At 36.8% G+C, this 22,920-nt stretch overlaps 2 protein-coding genes across 2 annotated transcripts in view; both read right to left on the bottom strand.

Moving 5' to 3' along the window:
* Nucleotides 1-1,520, bottom strand: part of si:dkey-73n8.3 (uncharacterized protein LOC100150965 homolog) — a 7,114-nt gene extending 5,594 nt beyond the window's left edge. The window contains exons 1-2 of the mRNA XM_052113323.1: nt 1,412-1,520; nt 1,014-1,129 (exon numbers count right to left, since the gene is read on the bottom strand). Coding sequence (XP_051969283.1) covers nt 1,014-1,129; nt 1,412-1,485 — 190 coding nt within the window. The 5' untranslated portion in view covers nt 1,486-1,520. The remainder of the gene's footprint in view (nt 1-1,013; nt 1,130-1,411) is intronic.
* A 2,783-nt stretch (nt 1,521-4,303) lies between these two features.
* tnfrsf11a (tumor necrosis factor receptor superfamily, member 11a, NFKB activator) lies at nt 4,304-22,483 on the bottom strand. Its single transcript, XM_052113322.1, has 10 exons — nt 22,197-22,483; nt 18,372-18,444; nt 17,842-17,967; nt 17,574-17,720; nt 15,865-15,949; nt 15,377-15,453; nt 14,776-14,883; nt 14,631-14,680; nt 6,721-7,429; nt 4,304-4,718 (listed from the first exon to the last, which is right to left on the bottom strand). Exons 1-10 carry the CDS (start codon nt 22,269-22,271, stop codon nt 4,432-4,434), a joined length of 1,737 nt encoding a protein of 578 aa, XP_051969282.1. The 5' UTR covers nt 22,272-22,483; the 3' UTR covers nt 4,304-4,431.
* Nucleotides 22,484-22,920: the final 437 nt, after the last annotated feature.

The following is a 22,920-nucleotide window of genomic DNA, read 5'->3' as shown; positions in this document are numbered from 1 at the left end:
TCATTCTAATTCAATTAAAAATTAAAAGTATATTATAATTTGATATGATTGACATTTGACATTTTACCTCTGACATTGTCAGAGGTAAAATAATATGCCATTTGATGGTAAATAGCCAGTTTATGATCAGAGACCAACATTTGATCATATTCAGACTTAAGCTTGTCAAGGAGACTCTATCATCAAAAACATATAAAAAGTAAAAAGATGAGCTTTAAATTATGCTACATAAAAAATAACTGAAAGTGACAACAACCACAACAATAATCAACAGCATAAAAACAAACAGCAACAGCAGAAGACAGTAACACTGTCATTTGCATAATTTATTCATACTGCAGTGTGTGTTAGAAATCCGAATACATCATGATGATGTGCATCGCTCTCTTGAGTTATATATTTGATTTCAGCTTAAAAGTTTAATAAATTAAGTTCAGCCAAAAAAAAACTTGTATAATTGGGTTATCTCAGCAAGATCAATCCAGGGCAGTTATTCTAACTCTACATTTTAAGTTATGATAACTATAAGGTAAAATAATATTTTATAGTGGAATAACTGTTCGCTTCTATGGAAAAGACATACACTGAAAGTAAATGGTGACTGAGGCTCATATTGCTGTGTAACATCTACTTTTGTGTTACACAGAAAAGTCATATGAGTTTGGAACAAAATGAGGGTGAGTAAATGATGACATAAAGTTAATTTATGGGAGAACTATTGCTTTAAAGCATATTGAAGAATTAAATGTTTTAAACAACCAGATTTCAATGGAAAAATGTGTGAAGTGTATGATGACTAGTTTTGTTAAATGTAATTGAAGAATTACTTTTCTTTGAACAACTGACCAAAGCTATTAATTCATTTTCAGCAAATAGCTGAAAAACAAATCCTGGCAATTTTAGACCAAAAGGTTATGCACAGTCACATCTAATATATTTCATTTTATCCTCTAAGAAAAGAAAGCTCAGTGTGTTATTTCCATAGTGAATGTTGATTTGGCTTCAGTACCCACCACGCTTTGCCAGGTCTCTCGCTGTTTCTTTCCCAATACCAGTGTTTGCTCCAGTCACTATAGCAGTTTTCCCATCAAGCTGAACATCAGATGACCAACTTTTGATGAAAAGCCCCCTGAAAGTGTTTCAATTTTTAAATCTGTTTCAACTTACGTTTCAATTCACAATCATAAAATAAGTATTTTCAGTTTTTAAACTTAAAATTTACATTTTTAAAAAGAATAATAGCAAAATACAAAGCTCTTGAAAGACAAAAAGACCTCAAATTATAACCATTTACAGTATATGTATTAAAAGGAAACTCTTAATACATGCTCTTAATAATTTAATTTATAAAATATAACATTAGATTTGATTGTTTGATTAAGTTTTATAAAAAGCACAAAAGCATCCTTACCTGAACACATTCATTTTCCCCACTAGTCTTATAAAATGTTTACCAGCACAAATGATCTCTTCAAAGCAACTCATGAGTGTTAAGATAAATGCTTGAGCGTCATTTGTACTTGAATAAAGAGGACAGACACAAAATCCCCTTTCTTCTTTGGAGGTCAGAACAAATTGATCTTGTTTGGCATGCAAAATAAATCACTATTATATTCCACATGAAGAAATTCCAGGAAAGTCGCTGGCAAAATTTTTCACTTGATTTTACAGGATTTTCCTTCCTAAACCGTTAAAGCAAAAGCTGTATTTTAACAAAGGAACTCCTTTTTAATGTTGCATAAATAGCTTCAAGCAACCACAGTTGAATCAAGTGAACCTTATAACAGCCAAAATCTACACACTGATTCCAATGAGTATTGTTTCAAAAATGGTTAGATCTTAAATTATGGGAAAATCTGTTCTATCTTTCATCTTGAAAAAATCAGGTAGTTTCCAGCCAAGCCAGTGGAGCACCTGTGTCCAAACCTGGGCTTCTCCCGTCACATGATAGCATATGATCTGTTTGGACATGTCTACAACACATGAAGATCATTGCAGCTTTAACAGTGACCAATATAGAAAGATGTATTGCTCTTTTTTCAGTGGTGTTCCCAAATGTTTCCCAATTGGCTACCAAGACCAGATCATGATTCCGCAAGGCCTGTAGGCACACATCTTTGGAGGCCCCCCTCAACTTGGTTTTGGGTTTAGATTTTTGCATTAACAGCAATTTAAGTACAACAAACAAACAAAAACAGTTGATTTATTGACTTTAATTATAATAGTAGTCCACTAGATGGCAGGACATTTACACATCTATTTTTAGTCACCAGCAACCAAATGTGCCAGAGGTTCCTTGAGTGGAACAAGTCATAACTTCCTGTTTTAGCAGGCAAAATTCAACCCCTCTCCATGTTTGTCACTGTTCCCTAAGGACCATCAGAGATTATACCAATCAAACTCCAAACATCCAGCACTCTTTGATGAAATTCTCACCTCAAGTGGCTAAACACAATACTTATGTTTGCATTAAGTTTGTGACATCTGGTAGCAATTGACTGCTTTTTTTAAAGGTATTGTGTCAACATTGGTTTTGCTGAAAGACTGGGCTTTTACCACATACAGTATGTGATGCACAAGCAATAAACACAGCTTAAAAAACCAAACAGCTTTCTCACTCCATCACAAACAAATTGCTTCATACAAATAAGCTTTATTTACAGTAATGGTTGTAAAATCACTACTGGTGTATCAGAACATTGGAATTCAATCACTATATACATTTAATGCTTGTAAATAATGTCATTTTCTTTTTCTGCTCCAGTCACACCGACCTGTCAGGTTAGCGACACAAAATGGCACGATAAATAACAACAACAAAAATAATTTTAACATGTACAAATGATGGTTTCAATTCATAAAAATATATATATATATAGTCACTGCAAATCAACATATTGAAGCTATTGATAATTTCCTTGCTAACTTGTCTGAACCATGAGATGCTGCCTGATCACTCAACCCCCCCAGAGGGAGGCCAAAAGAGGAGCACAAGCTGAGAAAGTGAAAAACACCATGCTTTTGTACTGGTGGCCACATTTGTGCTTTCTCTGGCTTTGTTAGCATTGTCTTTGGCCCAGGTTTGGTTTCTTGTCACACCAAGCCACTATTTATTTGGCTCTTCAACATAGGGTTTGTTGGAAATTGAGAGATTCTAGGGTCAATGTTCTTTACCTTTAATGTCATCAAATTATTAGCACAAGCCATGCTAATATCCTCTCAATGCTGACTGCAAAACAACATGAAGTACCTAATATATATGGTATAAATACATAGGTCAACAAATGCATAGCATTTTTCATAAAATAGCACTCTAGTTCAGTGGTTCTCAAATGGCTTTGTTTCAGGACCCAGATAATACATAGACAAACACAAATTATTAGGCTATTATTATCATTAACTGCATGGGCCTGACAATATAGGCTGAATGCAACTGCATTAAAACAGCAGATGTGTGATTTAAGGGGCTTTCACCTGACTCTCAAGTCATCGTTGTAGAATTAAAGGAGCTCTAATGACCATAAGAGCACAGATTGTGGGTGGTCCATAGACATGCCATCTGAGACTGGCATTGCCCCTGATGCCATGTTGTGTTTCTGTATAGCGCTGTAACCAGTGTTGGATAAATTACTCAAAAAACGTAATTCACTACAAAAATACTACTGCAAAATTGTAATCAGATTACAGATAACCAATCTAAAAAGTAACTGCAAGCTAACTACATTTATAAAAAACTTTGCAGAACATATTAAAAATAATGTCTATATTTCCTTTTGTTCAGTGTCTCATTAGGGGACAGATGCCTTTCAGGTGTCACAGAAACCCAAACAGATGTACATATTTATATAATATTATAAATGTACTCTACATACTGTATTTTAGAAATATGTGTAACCCAAGTAATTAACTCAATAGTAAAAGTCAGTAATTGTAATCTGAAAACAGTTTTAAATTTAATGTGCTACACAACGTTTTGTATTAAAAAGTAATTTCATTACATAATTAATTACTTTGTAATAAGATTGCACCCAACACTGGTTGTAACGCTAAGTTTAATGTAAGAAAAAAATCAACTTTAAAACCTTTGCTGCTGTCTTTTATTGCCGCTGATTAATTTACGCTAAAACTGTAGATTTGATTGGACGCACAACCTTTGAAGTCAACGACAAAGATACGGGAAGCATGGCCAGGTCTAAGGGGGGAATCGGGGAATTGCCCTCCTAGATTTTTCTTGTGTCCCGTCCAGTCAGACAGCGGAATGACCAAAGGTCATCTGAAGAGAGAATCTTCTGCAACACCCCCCAGTTTAGAACCACTGCTCTAGTTGCTGTCAATACACCAATCATTAATCAATAATAATCATAAAAATAGAAACAAGACAAAAATTCAATTCCAGTCTAGTTGAAAATATTCTGGTAGTTCCTTGCATCTTTATTTCTGACAGGACCAGTCATTGGATACTTCCTGTACAGGCAGGTGTCTCTCAGAGTGGACAGCTCTGTTCTTACCCTGCGGTGCTGTGCCTATGTTAGAATTGGGTTCACTTTGAAAGCTGTCCTCATTAGATTCCTCCTGAACTGGACAACTAAAGGGCTCCTCTGTTCCCCCTCCACTGCCCAGTGATGTCTGACTGACGTATACAACGATGACCTCACCACTGAAGTTCATTACCTGCCCACTGGAGATAAAAGTTGTGTTGTTGTTTCCTGTCACCTGACCTGCAAAAATAATCAAAACATCAGTGCTGTTGTTTAGTTGAAGACAGCAAAAACAGTAAAAGCATTATTTCCATGAAAATTATGTACACTCCTTTCCTGGAGCCAAACCAGCCTGGATAGTCACGTTGTTAGTCAAGTTTTAAAGGCAAAACACTGTGAAGGCTATACATATTTGCATATTATCTGTATGATTCAGTCATACAAGTAACATAAGAGAAAACTGCTTTGTATTCTTACTGAAACAGTGAAAATACTATGCCATTTACTGACCTAGGTCCTTAGTTATATAAATACAGTCATTCCAAAAAGTATTTGGACACTGCTTCGGCAAAAATGAAAAATAAATAACTTATGCTAGACCTTCTATTAAAACTAACTTCACTTTTATGAGCCAGTTTTTCGATGACCTTTAACAAACTGGTCTCAAGGTGATTTTTTTGTAGATTTATAAACTAATTTCCCCTAAAGTTCAAACAGGTGTCCTAGCAGAGTAACCACAGGTGTAGTTTAGCACTCTAACTCTGGACAATTTACACTAACGTTTGTCAACAAGAAATTGTCTATATACTTTTTGTCTTAATTCATTAACTTAAACCTATTTTGTGAAATGTTTTGCTTGACAAGGGTGTTTGTGTTATATTTCTTTAAAATAAATACCACCTGGTTTGATATACGTATTGTTATCAGACATTTTTAAGTGTGCATTAATTGTCCAATTACTTTTCGGGGCCACTGTATGTAGTCTGCATTACAAGTCAGAGACCAATAAAGCCACGTCAGCCCTGACTTGGCAAAGAACCTGTTATTTATGTCTATCCATTTGAAAAGACAATGCTCATAACTGTTTCCTTCCATTGAGAATTTAAACATAGCCAGATTGAATAGTTCCTATTTTTTCTCAGAATATACATGCTCTAGACGCACAGTGACTCACATTTCAGGCATCTTTTAGTCATTAACCACTTGGTTATAATAGACTTTACACCCACTCTTTTCAATGGCTTTCATAAACACTGCTTACAGGAATGCACATTACCTGAATGTGCTTGTTCTTATTACTAATAAAGAAACGATTGTCAGATTTTATTTAACAGTGTTCAAGTTACTGTGTACACACATATATACCTGTAGTTACTAAGACTTATGAGCTACATGTACTTTGTACTGCTTGTACTTACATATTGTTTTTGGTTTTTGCAATAGTTAAATTAAATTAAAGCTAAATTGTGTATTTATTACAATATTAAAATACCTCCTCTTATCCCAGCTTAATAGACAGAGACAATTGTAAGTCATTTGTAGGTTGATTTCCCCAAAAAGAGTATCTCTGTGGCACTATTAAAATGTTTCTCTGTTTGAGCGTCCCAACTATCCGGACACAGCAACATTGGCTCAACCAATAGTGTGAGTTTGGGGACTGGACTAGACAGGGAGTGTTTGGGAAGACTGTTTGTATACAGTCATCATATTTGCAATTCCTTTTTGTGACGTCAGTAGTGCAGAAATGACACACTTCAGTTTTAATAATATTCAAATGTAATATGACTATACTGAGAATATATATATATATATATACACACACACACACATACACACACAGTGTATATATATACTGTACATATATACATATATATATATACTGAAATATATATAATTACAAAAAATAATTAGTAAAGAAACAAACGCATATCATACAATTTGCCTTCTTGTACTGTAGAAAGTTATAAGAAAATGGTGCTATCTTATTTGTTAACTTGGCCGTTTGATACAAGATCAAACCATTGACATTGTATTATTGCAACAGTAAATTTTTTGTGTGCATCACTGAAAGACCTTTCATCATTTCCAATCTTTCATCATATTTTTCCAACTGGAAAACAGTCATATTACAATGCTAGTAAATCTGGACACATGTGCTCTGGCATCACATTCATTATACTATGAAGCAATACTTTGTAATGCCTCAAATGCATTCATGCTATTTTTGAATGTGTTTTCTTACCAGTTGTGGGAGCAGCCTCTGAGCACTGGTTCTGATAGTCTGCATCTGCATCCGGGTTGGACAGTTTGAGGTCCTCGTTGTCGATCAGCGAAAGGCCCTGTTTATTATCACTGACTGACGGCAGGAGGGGAATGGTGGTGGATTCTATGCTACAGCAACAAGGTTCATTCTGTCTATATGGTATCTCTGACATGGCTTCCTTACTAACAGGGCTGCTGTAGTCCAGATAGAGCTCTTGGGAACGTTGTAGATCCACATAATCACAGTCAGCACCTCCAGCACAAGCAGGCAGGCCCTCTGAGGAGCAGTTCTCACATAGCAGAGGATCTTTCAGGTTGATGACCTGTACATTTTCTCCTTTGGTGTCAAAAGCATCTCCCGTCCTGCAGGAGTGGCATGTTGCCAGACCGGTGGCCACCAGTTGACTGCAGTCTTCGTTTTCTCCTACCTCAATGGGTTCCTTCATGGAGAGCGCACAGCTGCAGGAGCTGCCTGACAGAGGGGATGCAGGACCATCTCCAGAGTCCTCACTGGAGCTGCCTGATGATGTGTCAGCTTGTTCCTGGTCTATGCAATTTGAGGTTTCATCAGTGATGGTTAATGTGGTGCTGGGACATATAATAAGGGACTCTGGAGGGCTTTTCTCTTGGCAAATCAGAGGAAAGGTTTGTGGACCATTGCTACAGTGGTATGAAGATATCACAGTTTCCTAAGAGAAAGAAAGATAATTTTAGCTCTCTTTGAATTGAGGCAGATGAGGTCTGCTAATATATTACTTACAGAGAGGTGCAAAAGTCTTAGAACACTAGTGAAAATTCTGTTTATACAAACATTCAGAACAAAAACCATAGCAATGTGACATTTGTACATGAACAATGTATAGGAATTTTAAAACTTGTTAGGAGTTGGTATGCTGCACTTTTGCTTTAAAGGGATAGTTCACCAAAAAAATTCTCTCATCATTTACTCACTCTCATGCCATCTCAGATGTGTATGGCTGAAGACAAATTAAGATTTTTAGAAGAATATCTCAGCTATGTAGGTCTATATAATGCAAGTGAATGTGTACCAAATTGTGAAGCTCCAAAATGCACATAAAGGCAGCATAAAAGTAAGCCTTTTTTACTGTAAATTATCCTCCATGCCCAGTAGGTGGTGATATGCACAAAGAATGTGAATTGCCAAAACTAAAAGAAGAAGAATGTGAAAGTGGAAAATTATAGTAAAAATTACTTCTCACCCCCACCTATCATATCACTAATGAAGATATGGATTGCTTTTATATGCTGTCTTTATGTCCTTTTGGAGCTTGAAAGGTCTGGTCACCATTCACTTACATTTAATATACCTACAGAGTTCAACATACAGTATATGAGAAAAAAAAGGACACACCAATAAAAAAATTGACTCCTTCCACTGCCCCTCACTAGGACCATTCCAAATGAGACAAATAACTGCCCCATTTTCTGCCATAATTTGTCAGGTTCTCCAGCCAACTGGAAGTCATCTCAAAACCTGCCACTTTACCCAACCTCGGTGCACCACTCACGGAATAAGGGTGCATCAGTTGACTTCCATCCCCTAAGGATTAGCTGTCTGCCAATCATCACGCTGGTTAGGACCAAGCTTTTTATGTATTTATCTCCTATATTCAGGACCCCCTCCATCACCCAAAACACACAGTCTGGGTGTCCTGTACATCACACACAAAGTGCTGGACCCTCAACCAAAATTCCTGAATCTTAACACAACCCCAAAAAACATGGGTTGTGTCCCCGTCTTCTGACTGACATCACCAGCAGGTGGGTGAGTCTCTAAGACCAAGCATATACAATCTAGATGGGGTCCAGTAGAACCAATGAAAAATCTTAAATTGCATCAGATGGACTCTTGCATCTCTAGATGCAGACCTGATGCTTTTTAGGATCCTAGCCCACACTCCCTCCTCCAATACCAAGTTGAAATCTTTCTCCCATAATCTCTTGAGAGAAGACGAAGCTCCATCCCCAGACTGTGAACTAACAGGGAGCAATACACAGATGCTTCATGACCTTTCCCATAAGCAATAATCACCATTTCCACAGTATCTGCCGCTTTAGCGGGGTGTACACTACTCCCAAAATTAGTACAGAGCAGGTGAAGCAGCTGTAAATACCTAAAGAACTGGGATCTAGGAATCTTAAAATGTTGAACTAAATTATCAAAAGATCTCAATACTCCACTCTCATATAGTTTACAGAGTGTAGTAACCCCCTCCCAATCCACTCTGACCAACAGAAAGGGGACTTATAAATATGTAATTGAGGGTTCAGCCATATACTCGAGGCAACATTGAAATAAATGTCTAAATTAAACACTCTGGACACTTTTGTCCAAACCACGTGCAAATGCGAAATAACGGGGTGTAACTTAACTTCTCCGGTTAGTTTTATCGAAAGGCTTTGCAATGGCGAAATTGGGGCAAGGACTTCTTGTTTAATATGAAACCAGGGAGGGGCTCTCTCATGTGGAAGCATCCAGTGAGCCAAATGTCTAAGACTGAACGCATAATAATAAAACAAAATCTTGGGTAGGCCTAGCCCAACTTTGTCAATCAGCCTATGTAACCTGGGATGCTTACCATTCCAAATAAAGGACTTTGGTATGCTATCAAATTGTTTTAAATAAGAGAGGGGGACATATACAGGGAGAGATTGTAGCAGGAAGTTACATTTTAAAATACAATTCATTTTAATAACATTAATCTTCCCAATCATAGATAAATGTAACGAAGCCCACCTGCCCACATCCCTCGAAAACCTTTTTATTAAAGGGTCAAAATGAACTCTGACTAAATCACATACATTTGATGGGAATAAAATACCCAAATACTTATTGCCCTGTTTAGGCACCCAGCTGAAAAGCAGTTACTGGGCAGTATGCAGTCAGAGCAAAAGCTTCGGATTTAGACCAATTAAATCTGTATCCCAAAAAATTATAAAAGGGATTGATCATTCAGTGGAGGCAAGGCATAGATCTAGTAGGGTTTGAGATTAATAATAAAATATAATCTGCATAAAGAAAAAGCTTATGTGCAACACCTCCCGCACCCACCACTGGAAAATCATCCTCCTTTCTAGCTGCTAATGGTTCCAGGGCAAGGCAGAACAATAGTGGGGAAAGAGGGCAACCCTGCCGAGTGCCCCTATCCAGAGTAAAATAATCTGAAATTAATACATTTGTTTGTATCGCCGCTACAGGGTGTCTATAAAGTAACTTAATCCATCCAATAAAAGTATTTCCGAACCCATATATTTCTAAAATCTAAGATAATCCCATATAAAACGCTTTTTCTGCGTCAAGTGAGATGGCTGCGACCAGAGTCTGATCATTCTCCACTGACCACGATATTGATGAGATGCCTACTGTTATCAGAAGAGCTACGGCCCTGAATAAACCCCACCTGATCTATATGTATAAGAAATGTCATAACTTTATTTAATCTGTTAGCCAGAATTTTTGATTTTTTTTTTTACATCTAGCAGGATCAGGGAAATTGGATGGTAACACTCGTTTGGATCTTTGTCCTTCTTAAGAATCAAACTGATCTGGGCTTGTGTCATGGTTGGGGGAAGCTTTCCATTCTTTAATGATTCTGTATACATTTCTAACAAAAGTGGGGATGATTCTGTAGAATAAGATTTAAAAAATTCAGTGGCAAATCCATCTGGCCCCAGAGCCTTGCCAGTGGGTAAGGCCTTTATTACCTCATCAAGCTCCTCCAAGGTTATCTCAGAATCAAGAGAATTTTTTTGCTCGTCAATTTAGGAAGTTCTAATGGTTCCACAAATATTCTAATATCTTAATCAGTAGACGAAGACATGGAACTATAGAGATCACAATAGAACTCTTTAAAGGCATTATTAATATCAATGGCCGAGGTAAAAATTTCCCCACCAGCAGATTTCACTGAAGAAATGGTAGAAAAAGACTCTCTCTGCTTTATATATCTAGCCAAAAGCTTCCCTGCTTTTTCCCCTTAAAGGGTAACTAAACACCTGCTCAGAGTCTGACTCCACCCACTAGAAATATTTGAAAATGCTGGAAAAGTGGGCAGACCCCGGCGGGGATAGAGGGAACGAACCGAGTGCGGGGCTGAGCGGGGGGGGATTAATTGACAGCTGCTGTCATACTCTATGTTATTATTATTCCTCACACGGTCGCAAGACGACATGTACATGAATCTGGCGTGGTGAGCTGGAACCTGCTTACGTCAGCTGTCACCGCTTACGTCACGAAGTACCGCAACAGCCAATAGGAAAATTCAACTGCAGTAGCCACCGTTCAACCTGAAGAGGGCAGCACTCAGACGTTTTTACACCATATATTGTAGAATTAAAACACTTTATACACAAATGTCAAAAAAATTACTTGAATCAATGACCAGTACTACTAAAGCCCCATGCTTACAGATCATTAACTAAAAAAAGTTGGTTTAGGGTTTAGTTACCCTTTAAGACATTCTTGCCCTGAATACCCAAAACTCCACTTTCCAAAACAAAATAGTATTATATCTGTATTTAAATCGGGTCAATTCTCTTAAAGCCATGATCTGAGACGAAGATGTTTCCAATTGAACAATCCACAACAGATTAAATGAGGGACATAGATATAAAAACAAAATCTATTCTTGAATAAATCTTATGGACTGATTACATTTTTAGTCCCTACCAGATGGGTTCAAAAGTTGTCAAATATTTGCAAGACCAAGATTTTTACACGTCCTGTGAAGTGTCAGTGTTGCTCTGGGGGGCTTACACACTTTTGCTTCACTATTATCAAGGACTGAGTCCATCAAAAGATTAAAGTCTCCTCCCAATATTATATCATGAGGGTGCCAGTGGCTTGTAACATCCCTTCAAGATCAATAAAAAAGCCCTGATCATCAATGTTAGGTGCGTAAATATTAGCCAAAACCAACCTTTGCCCCTGAATTTCTGCTAAAACAATAATGATTCTCCCTAATTTATCTTTAATCTGTTTGAGACATTTGAATTGTAGGGATTTACTTAAGCCAGACTTAAGAAAACATGCCCACAACATATCTTCCAAATTTTTTCAGCTTCCTGCGGGGAAAGATGTGTTTCTTGAAGAAACACTATATTAAATTTTTTACGCTTAAGAAAATAAATAACCTTCCTTCTTTTTTTATAGGGTGCCCCAACCCATTCACTTTTCACGTGGAGGGAGACAGAGGCGTTTCCAGCATTGAAGGACATCCGGGGCTTAGCCCAGACAATTTTATTTTCACACTAGCAACCACTTCCCTGTAGTCCAAAGCTGGTGAGAGGATATTCTTTGAGTTTTGCTCTGGCTGGGCCTGTTTCTACAGTTCCTAAATCTTCCACTCTAGTATATCCTCAACATCCTCTCTCCTCCCTGAATCATCTGTGATGCAAAAGAACAGATACAGCACATAACTTATTGCAAATCAGCTTCAAACAACTAATTCATCAAGTGCTACATATTTCAAATTGTACACCAATACCATTGAAGAACATGTATTGGCAAGAGCAGATCAGTGGGATTGCCCTAAGATCTATCATGATTCTTGAATTTTCATGTACATTACCATAAAGTCATCACAAAAGAGTTATATTATAGTGAGTAAAGTGAAGTAAAAAAATGTTTTAATATAAATAATTTATATTTTTTGACAGTCAAAATGATGTATAAGATCCTAAGTTAAAGCAATACATGAATGACTTTAGTCTAAGTTCATTGACACACCATGGCATCGAATTGTATCCATGTTCATCTGTCAAAATACTTTCATTAGGATCATTGGGATAAACAATGTTTCACTTTTAACTTTCTCTAAAGTAAAGTGACTGATTAATTGTTACCAGTTTCCATGCCTGATTCTGGCACATATTTGCTACCCTCAAAGTGTATATTTACTACAAACTAATATCACAAAACAAGTCACACATACATTTTATGCTAATGCTTATTGGTTATCCTTAGAGAAAATAACACCTGATAAACAAGAAAATTATGCTATAAACTGGAGGCTAGAGGTTACAACATGTGATATCAGTCAGTAGCAGACGTCTTGAGGTTTAGCCTACTGTGGGTGAAAGCCAGCCAGATGATGATCTTAAGACTTTAAGGACAAAAACAAATGTGAATTCTTACCCACTGACCACTGAAATTTTAGAAGCCTCATTTGCTTCATTTTTGCTGCCTTTCCTGCTAGCTGCTGTTAACTCGCCACTAAGTAAAGTAAGTTGATGTCAGCTCCTCCCCTACCTGCTGCATATTCAACAGAGAGGAAGAAACTGAGTCGCCCATAGGCTACCGACAGCAAAGAAACTTATTCTATAGGCTAGATTATGCCTATGTCTATTTTTACAGGCTGTATGCAGTATGTGCAAAGCCAAAACACAATGAAATAAGGCAACTTATGATTTCGGAGGTTTACATAGGCTATTGTCCGGTTTCATATTTGTCAGTCAACTTTTCAAAATACATTCGGGGCTACACTCAAAACATTCGGGGCTGAAGCCCCGGGAAAATCGGCTGCCGCCACCTCTGGAGGGAGACAATCCAATCATATTAACATTTGAAATTTTGATATAATAGAAAAAATTTATTGTGTGTCAAAAACAAGATTATACAGACCACATTCCAACATTAGTCCAACAATCAATACTTTCCTTTGCTTCTTGCCTCGCGCAACACAAGATCTATATCGGATGATCTCAAAAATTTGGTCAGAATTGATCTGGGCCTGTTTCCCTCAGCAGTTCAGTGAGCCGGGACTCTTGTGAGCTCGCTCGATTTCCAGCTTATGGCCTATTATGTTGAGCAGACTCGGGAAGAGCTCGTCTAGGATTTTCACCATATCTCTGCCTTCTTCATGCTCAGGAATTCCAACAATCCATACATTATTTATTCAGCTCCTTCCAAAGGATCTTCCAGTTTTTCCAAAATGTTTTCCTCCACTATTTTGGTCATGAGCAGATTAGTGGATAATTTTCCTTCCGATGACTCCAGATAATCAATCTGTTTCTCAACATCTTCCACTCTTTTAACCATCTCAGAAAATGTTGTTGCCATTGCTGTAGTCGATCGACATATTACAGCGAGATCCTCCAAGTCAGCAAAAACCTTCGTCAGCATCACAGACATGTTGGACAGTTGAAGCTTTATTTCTTCTCCCGCAGCGCCAACCAAATAGTCTCCGGTCTGCAGACTCGTCAGAGCTTTCAGCTTGAGCACGTAAGTGTCTTTTAATGTCTCCAGAGCCAGAGGATTTTGACTTCTTTTCCATGTTTACCTCAAAGAACAAATATGTAACTGGATGTACTGAATCTCACCGGATTATAACATGAAAATCATTTTAAAAACTAGCAAAGTGCACAGAGCTCATTGCTCACACGTCTGCTCCTCGCATGGTGTCACGTGACCTCCTGGGATATGCTTCTAAAAATCTTTGTTTGTGTTCAGCAGAAGAAAAAAATCATACACATCTGAGATGGCAAGAGGGTGAGTAAATGATGAGATCATATTAATTTCTGGGTATACTATCCTTTTAATGACAGCATGTATTCAAGCTGGCATGCACTTGACAAGTATGTGTAAAACCTGATGATGATCCATGTTATCCCTGCATGATTTGAGAATGTTGCAAAGAGCATCTTGTGTGCTTCGGTGGAAGCAAGGATTTGTTTTGTAAATGTTCAATGTCACAAATTTGCTTTCATTTGATAAGTGACCTAGAAATAGTGTAGAATCTTAAAAGATTTCTTCTTCATTTAAAATAATAAATTGTCTTTGATTAAAATTTGTCTGTTTCTATTCAGGGTTAAATCAAATAATTCACAGATTTTCAATAAGGACTTTTGCAATTTGGCATTCTTACTCACCTGTTGATTCCTGCTTCCTTTCAGGTTTTGGACACAAGTGCGTAAATTTACTGCGGTGTCAGAGAATAAGCTTTAATCAACAACATAGACAAGAATCTGCTATTATGTGTAACAAACAAACAAAAAAACACTGAAAAAAATGTACCTGAGAGGAAATTCAGTTTATCCTTACAGCAGAACATGAAGAGAATGACCAGTGATACCACGATAATGACCAAGAGAATGGCCACCACCACCCAGGGTGTCATAGGACCTGGGACATTATAAAAATAAGGAGGTTAAATACTGTATGGTTAAAAGTATGAGAACACCTATATGTGTGTTTGTTGAGCATTAACTTTTTTAAACTAATTGCATTAATAGGGTGTCCTCTCTAACAGCTTGCACTCTTCTTGGTGGTTCAGTTGGTTAAAAGTAAATAAAGAAATTGTAAGTCAGTTCTTAGAAAAGTTCTAGTATCATTAGGTTACAGATGCCACTTTGATATTTGGAATCCAATGCAATGAAATGCATACATTTTTTAATGTGATTAACTTTACTGTAAGTGTCTTTTTAGAGCCATTGTTCCATATTATACAGACATTCTTGAGGTTTCTTTGACTGCAATTGAAATGTTCTCACAAAACTATTTTTTTTTTGTCAAACTACTATCATAAAACTATCAGAAACTGGTTTGTTCTTTAAAAAATTTCCTCAAAAACCATACAGTTCCTAAGGCCGAATGTAAATTTTTTTACATAACTTACCAGGGGAATGGAGTCCACACACCACATCTGTCTTACTGCTTCCTGGCTGTTTCTCTGTCTTGCCAATTGCTTTGCAGCTGGAAAATAGTAAGACATATTTTATCAATACGGGACGGCTTAAGAGCATGGTTTGATTCTGGTTTGATTAATCCCAATTTTCTCCACTAGTGAAACCACAAATACAGAGAGCACAAGGAAAATTGGATCTTTCAAAGGGAAGTGGTGGAGAAATGTATCATAATACCACAGTGCGGTAAGACTGCGGGGGCTTTTAAAAATAATTGAGTGCGCCTGTGACCTTCCCCAGACAAACAGCGCCTGTGAGAATGAGAGATGTGACTTTGTAAATGAGTCCTGTTAAAGTGCAAATCTGCATGTGTGACTCAAAGAATAAGCATTTTTGTGGCCTTCACTCCCAGCTGTTGCTAAACCAATGGTGTTATTGTATTGTATTTTGTAATTAGGTATACATAGACAAGTATACTCACTCTGTCCATTTCTTGCAGGCTTCTGTTGATTGGGATTCAGAGAAAAATCCATACTGACATGGGACACAGGAAGCTCTGCCTGTCTCTTAAATGAAGAGAGATAAAGGATTTTAATACAGACAGACAGACAGACAGACAGACAGACAGACAAACAGATAGATAGATAGATAGATAGATAGATAGATAGATAGATAGATAGATAGATAGATAGATAGATAGATAGATAGATAGATAGATAGATAGATAGATAGATAGATAGATAGATAGATAGATAGATAGATAGATAAAAACTACAGTGTGTCCAGATCCATTTCTATCAACTGTATTATAATAGTGCATAGGAACTATTCAAATGCTGTATTATAATGCACTAAAACCAGTGCTCTAGATCACAGAGCTGGAAAATACAGAAATTGTATGTACTCTCAGTTATGTGAATGGTTGCATCTATCTATAAAGAACAAGTATTTTAGAAGAAGTATAACTAATGCTTCTTAAAGCTTAATAAACCTTGCAAAAAAGGTCTGGACAAACTTATGAAGGAAAGCTTTACAAACCACCAAAAACTACCAAAACATAAAAACAATTATCCCAGATTTTTCAGTTTGAAAACCTTTTTCTTTTTACACACACAAAAAAAAAAAATGTAACCTAAAAAATGCACATTATTATCCACCTTAAGACTTAGGCAAAGACATTAAGGTATGACTTTCTATAAACCATAACATGACAGTATGATTTTCTATAAAGCTGCTTTGAAACGATTGTGAACGCTATACAAATAAAAATGACTCAAATTACTAAAGTGGGACCCAGTGTGCTGAATTTCAACAATGAATGTTAAAGCCCTGAAAATCACCTGCGATGTGTCTTTATGTCACATTCCTTTTGATCTTCAACTAGCGAGATATTACATTTGAACAGACGTAATTGAAGGAATGCTGTTTTGGCTTTATGGTTTGGGTAAGAAGAAAAGTACTGTGCAAAAAAACATTTGCCTTACGATGGTTATTTTTGTCTTCAGCTTTATTGTGTCAAAGGGAAATATACATTTTAGACTCCCAAACATTCCTTTTGCAAATAGAATAGAATATAAGAACAGGCATGACCCCCACAAAGCCCCACACTGAACATCGAGTCAGTCTGGGATTAAATGAAGATACAGAAGCAACTGAGACAGCCTAAATAGATAGAAGAACTCTCCAAGAAGCTTGGAACATCCTGTCTGCCAGCAACCAAGAAAAACTGTCCAGGTGTACCAAGGAGAATTGAGGCAAAGGTGGTCACACCAAATATTGTTTGAGCTTTTTTTTTTTTTTTTACTGTACTTTGTATGACGTTAATTGATCAATGAAAATATTTATGAATATATTTATTTTCAACTATGCTATATTTTCACAAGTGCCTAAAACTTTTGCACAGTACTGCATAATAATGTAATTGCTACTCAAATGTTTCAGTAAATCGGACAAGCTGTACGTTTCTGGTTTCATACATTTTAAACAGTAGGTAAACAGTTTTGCTTTCAGGATTGTTGCAAATACGCATGATTGTAGTTCCAGCTTTGGCCACTGGGGGCAGTTTGGACATTTGTTAAGCATAGACTGATTTTAGCAGACAAAACACTTTACCTCCTGTAGCCGACTTTCCCTTAAGATCAGTCTGGAATTAAATGGAATTGTCAGTGTAGAGACATAACAGGGTCTTACCGCCCATCACAACACCTTCTCCAGCAGGGCATTTTTTAATCGTCTCACAATACTCGCAGTTGATCAGAGAACAGTGGAAACCCTGTTTGCACCGACAGGGTTCAGCTGCTATGGTGTTGTGTGGACGGGTGCGGTTAAATCCTTTACCTGCAGTGGACGATAATTGGCGGGTGTACAAAAAAACGATGCAAAAAATATAAATCAACAATAAAGATAATGCAACTTTTTCTTTCCATACACACACATTATATGATGATCGATGACTGACCTTCATCGCAGAACTTCTGAGCAATACATTTCATCTCTTTGTTCCAGTCTGGCTGATACTCATCAAGGCCACAATCAAGACATATTGTGTGCAAGCTGCCAGTGCAATGTGCGAAAACATATTTTCCTGTGTTCAAAACAAAGTCATGAAATGAATCATGCAATTAAAGACTTGCACGAGAACTGATCTAATTTACTAATATGTTTCTCTTCCTGTAAAATGTTTAGAATGGGTTTTCTGTTCTGATAATTGATAATCTTCTGTAGAAGTGTGTTATGGTATTTTTAGGGTATATTTTATGTGGGAGTGGAAGACCTCTTCCTCTTATACTTCTGCTTTTCAAGTTGGAAATCTGTGCAGTAGCAGTTTTAACTCTTTTAGGCATTAGCTACACTCACAACTATCTTTACTCTCAAATAGATGGATAGTGTCTAAAGCTTTTTCAGTAGTCATTTGACATTAAGCCAGTACTATAGTGTCTTATCCATTGTAGAATTAACTAGTTTACTAGTATATGTTTTACTGCTCACCTGGTTCACATTTACTGCAGCAGTTCCCTTTGTATTCATACTCGTATTGGAGGCAGCTTATGACCAATCCTGTCTAAAATGAACAGTTAAACAAATGTGATTTAGCAAACAAAAATGTAGTTAAATGTGTAGTCTCCCAAGTCACTCGTGGGAAGATTTATTTACAGATGTTTACCATGGGAGGGAGGCAGAGGTCTGAATCAAAATATCAGATGTCAATGTATGTGGATGTATGTGAATGCAAGTAAAATATGACATCATAAAGACAAAAAATTGAATGGCTAAGGAATCGTGGAAAGAAAGAGAGCAGGGGAGTGTGCGTGGTTGTGATTGTGTGTGTATATTGGTGTGAATGTGACGGGTTATTGCCCAACTCAGAGCACTCTGTAAGGATGAAAAAAGGAAAGGCAGCAAAAAACACCCTCACCCCTCCAGATACCACAAAGGCATTCCACAGTTTAACAGCAGGGCAAAATTAAATGCACTCCTTTAATTCAGTGCAAATCAGAAAAAATTCAGCAGTCAATTATATATTAGATAATAAAAAAAGGAAAATAGTGCCAAGCTCAGCATACTGCTCTCTCGGTGAAGGCGGGCGGGATCATGGAAAGAACTTGATTGAAGAAGTAGCTGTTGCTTAGTAGACTGTTAAAATAGTTTGAAAATAATACTAAAATTCATCATTTTTGCAGAGAGCAGTAAAAAATAGAATGCTTTCAAATCACCACCACATGCCAATGCATACACTTTTGTGTTCCAGCCAACGTACACAAAAAATATTTTGAAATTAGAGAAAAGGCAGAGACCTAATGATTACTAGGGACAAGAGAATATGATTTATGAAATATCATTCTAAAACAAGGCTCCTATGTGACAAAATAAGCAAACATTTCCTATATGACCCTATTCTGTATAATTCCAATTCCTGGAATCGATCATAGATCAGTGGATTTATCCACCAGCTCAGTAGAAGAAATCCATTTATGTCATGGGAAAAACATTTCCTCATAAAATTTGTTGACGATGACATAACCTTTGGCTAAACAAATGCCCTTTCCAGCTCAGGAAAAAAAATATACTCATGAGGAAAAAAAACAACTTTATTCAAATGATGAAACCTGTTGTGTCCTATCCCTTGGCATACTGTAACAACTCACTGTTCAACCAATAATATATTATTCTTCATTTATAGTATATCAGCCAAAAATGATGAAATGAAAATGTTCTTTCAGTGATTATATACAGTACCATTTGAAACATGTACAGTGAATTTAGTAATTGAAAATAATATTTTCCCACTTTTCTCTTGATTATTTTATGGACGTTGTAGTGAAGGACATGATCTTGATAGTTTTTCTTCCCCCTACTGACAGACCTAAAAGCCTTTTGATGGATGTACGAGAAAAAAAAAAACACAGGAAACCCAAAGGAATGGGTTCATTTGTAATCCCTCTCTATATGAATGTAAGGGTATACTCAAGGGACACAACATATTTCTTTTGACTAAATATATAAGATCATGGTCAGTGACGCCCTGAAAAATTATATGTTAGAAAATATGCACCGGACATGGGGAGTGCTTTTCTCACAGAACCTTGCCATGTTTAGCTGCATTTAGCACAAGACGTTCAGTTGCAATTCACTCTAATTCTAGCAATTTTATAAGTTCAATCAAGTTCATAGGTTTGCATCTACTGTATGCTAAGTTTGTGACAACAAAAAAAATTGAAATATACAGCAAAAAGGGTAAAAATTTTACTGTCCCTGAAATTAATTTCTAATTGATTTAAAGTAATTCAACTTAAACTTTTTAAGACCTTTTCCAATCTGTTACATAAAATGTGGTTCTAATCTGTGGTAAACAAGCACTACAAACTTGTCAAGTCTATTCCAGTCCAAAATGCACTAACACTATTTTCTCAGTATGGAAGGTTGACAGATGGACAGTGTTTGTAGTTTTTCCAGATTTACTAACATTTTATTTCATGAATCTACAAACTGGCAAACACAAGTTCAGACCTGCCTGTAATGCAATAGAAAACAAGCTAAAACTTTTGACCCGATAGGTCGTCAGATACAGTAACTGAGAAAGACAACTAGAAGACTAAATTACTGGCTGACAGAATTAATTAATTAATAAACTCAACAAACCAGAATATACAAGATATACAGTAGACTATAAGCTATTGAATTAACACTGTTGGAAAATTGCAATATTAGATGTTTTGAACTGTTTACATGGAACAAAACCCAATGATTACACTCTGTATCCTATACAAATCTATCAAAAAGGTTATATGTAAATGGTCAATGAAAGGCTACAAATGTTGGACTTTTTGAGGAACCACACATCCCTGCCTATCTCACACAATTCATGACAATGTAATGATAATTTACATTTCATGAAGATCACATTTACATTTGGGGGAAACTTTCAATGATTCTCCTGATAATAAAGCCCTTGCACAGCACACTTATGGTTAAAGGAATATTCTGGGTTCAATACAAGTTAAACTCAATCTACAGCATTTGTGGCATGATGCTGATTACCACTAAAAATAACTTTGACTTGTCCCTCCTGGTTATAGAGAGGTACTTACATTGCAAGTGAATGGGGCCAATTTTTGGAGGGTTTAAAGGCAGAAATGTGAAGCTTATAATTTCATAAAAGCACTTACAATAATTCGTCTGTTAAAACTTGTTTATTATTTAAACTAAAAAAGGTTAGTAAACTATTTTATCACAGTAAAATCATGTTAACGTGCATATTATTTACATCTTGTGGCTATATTTTTCACTTTCATTGTAAGTGCATCAATGTAAATGCGATTCTTTTGTTTTTTAAGAAGAAGAGGGAAAAGTCAAAATACATTTTTGTGTAATCAAAATTAAGCCCCAAATGCTGTCGATTGAGATAAGCTTGTACTGGACCAGGAATGTTCCTTTAAGACCATTCAAAACAGCACAATCCCAGAGGCATCCACTTCCACATTGAGTTCCCCTTATGCTGTGCAAAAATGCAAACTGCAGACAAAAGTGCAGTGAACACACAAATCTGACTGCTTGAAAACTACTCCTGTCAAGTAATGAAAGAGAGAGTATATGTATCTTTAAAAAAAATTAAAAAAATACCTAGACAGCATTTGGCCATCATATTCAGCCGTCTGGTAGGCAGGCAGCCCATTAAGGGGCCGTTCATTCTGAATGTGTTTCTATGTAAACATGCGCTAGACTTTGTCTTTGACCGTTGCGTTTCGCTATGTTTGTTGTAGCACGACGTTTTTGGACATAGTGTCAAGTTAACAAGTAGACTACATCGGCACCGTTCACACTGAACGTGTTTCTGCGTCTGTCTCCGCTGGTTTTCAATCCATTTTTCAGCATTGCGTGCAGGAACGCCGCGTTTGTGTGTGTGTGTGAGGGTACAAAATTGCAAAGAAAAACATGAAAATAACGCAAGGACGCGTTAAATGTGAACGGCCCCTTAGATTTTTGTCTGGCAGTAAACACAATCCGTTCCCGCAAACCAAATGCTGAAAGGAACAGAGGGGTAAAGGAGTTTGTCTTTGTGGTGGAGAGGAGGGGTACACTGTTTCCAGTCAACACAGTGCAAACTAATATCTCCCAAAAGTAGCAAACTATTTCCCGTCAAAAGTCTAAGTGAAACATTATTATTAAGAACCCATAACACGGCAGCAGTTCCCATGTAAAACCCGTTTTATAAAAATCGAATTCCTATTTAAAGACAAGAGTGTGGTTATGAGCACAATAAAATTTGCAATGGGAAATTTTCATTTTCAAAAACAATATAGTAAGCAAACCTACCTGCGATAACAGTGCGAGAATGAAGTGTGTGATCCATCCTTGAAATATCCAACTTGTAGAAAAAATCACTCTCATTATTCTTAACTTTAAAACACACCACAGTAAAACCGGATCCAGTTGTTTCAGTTTTATTTATCAGTTTCTGTATTGTTGTATGGTCCACTAAGGAAAAGCAGCAGACCCCTGTTCGCTTTCAATGTCACTGGAATGGGAAGATGAAGGGATGTCCACGCTCCAGACTGCTTCATTGACAGAGAGCATGTCTCATGATGTTCCTTCACCTACGCCTCGACTGCTGCTCTCTCTGTTTCCACAGAACTAGTCATGTGGAATCTGCTAAGTTTCCTACTCACTCCTCCCATTTATTGTAATAAAAGTATTTCACATATGAACGATATTCATTCTATCAACCAGATAATCATCCCAAAGTTTATTGTTGCAACAATTGCGCCAAAAGGCCAATTAACACTGGCCCAACAGTGTTTACCCTGTGTGTGTTTGTTGGGGCAGTTTGAGAATGATGCTTCTCAACATTCTAAATCCAACAGCCATCTTTATAAAGTTGGTGTTTGTTAGAGTTTGTTGGTGCACTGTGACTTAGCCTAAACATGCCAAGGAAAAGGTTATGAGTCAAGTCAAATCAAGTGGTTTTTATTGTGGTTCAACCATATACAGTTAGTACAGTACACACTGAAATGAGACAACGTTCCTCCAGGACCATGGT

This window comes from Xyrauchen texanus, chromosome 41, assembly GCF_025860055.1.
Source record: "Xyrauchen texanus isolate HMW12.3.18 chromosome 41, RBS_HiC_50CHRs, whole genome shotgun sequence".
In the NCBI taxonomy this organism is placed as follows: Eukaryota; Metazoa; Chordata; class Actinopteri; order Cypriniformes; family Catostomidae; genus Xyrauchen; species Xyrauchen texanus.
The sequence above is the reverse complement of the archived record's forward strand: the minus strand, read 5'-3'. Positions and strand labels throughout refer to the sequence as shown.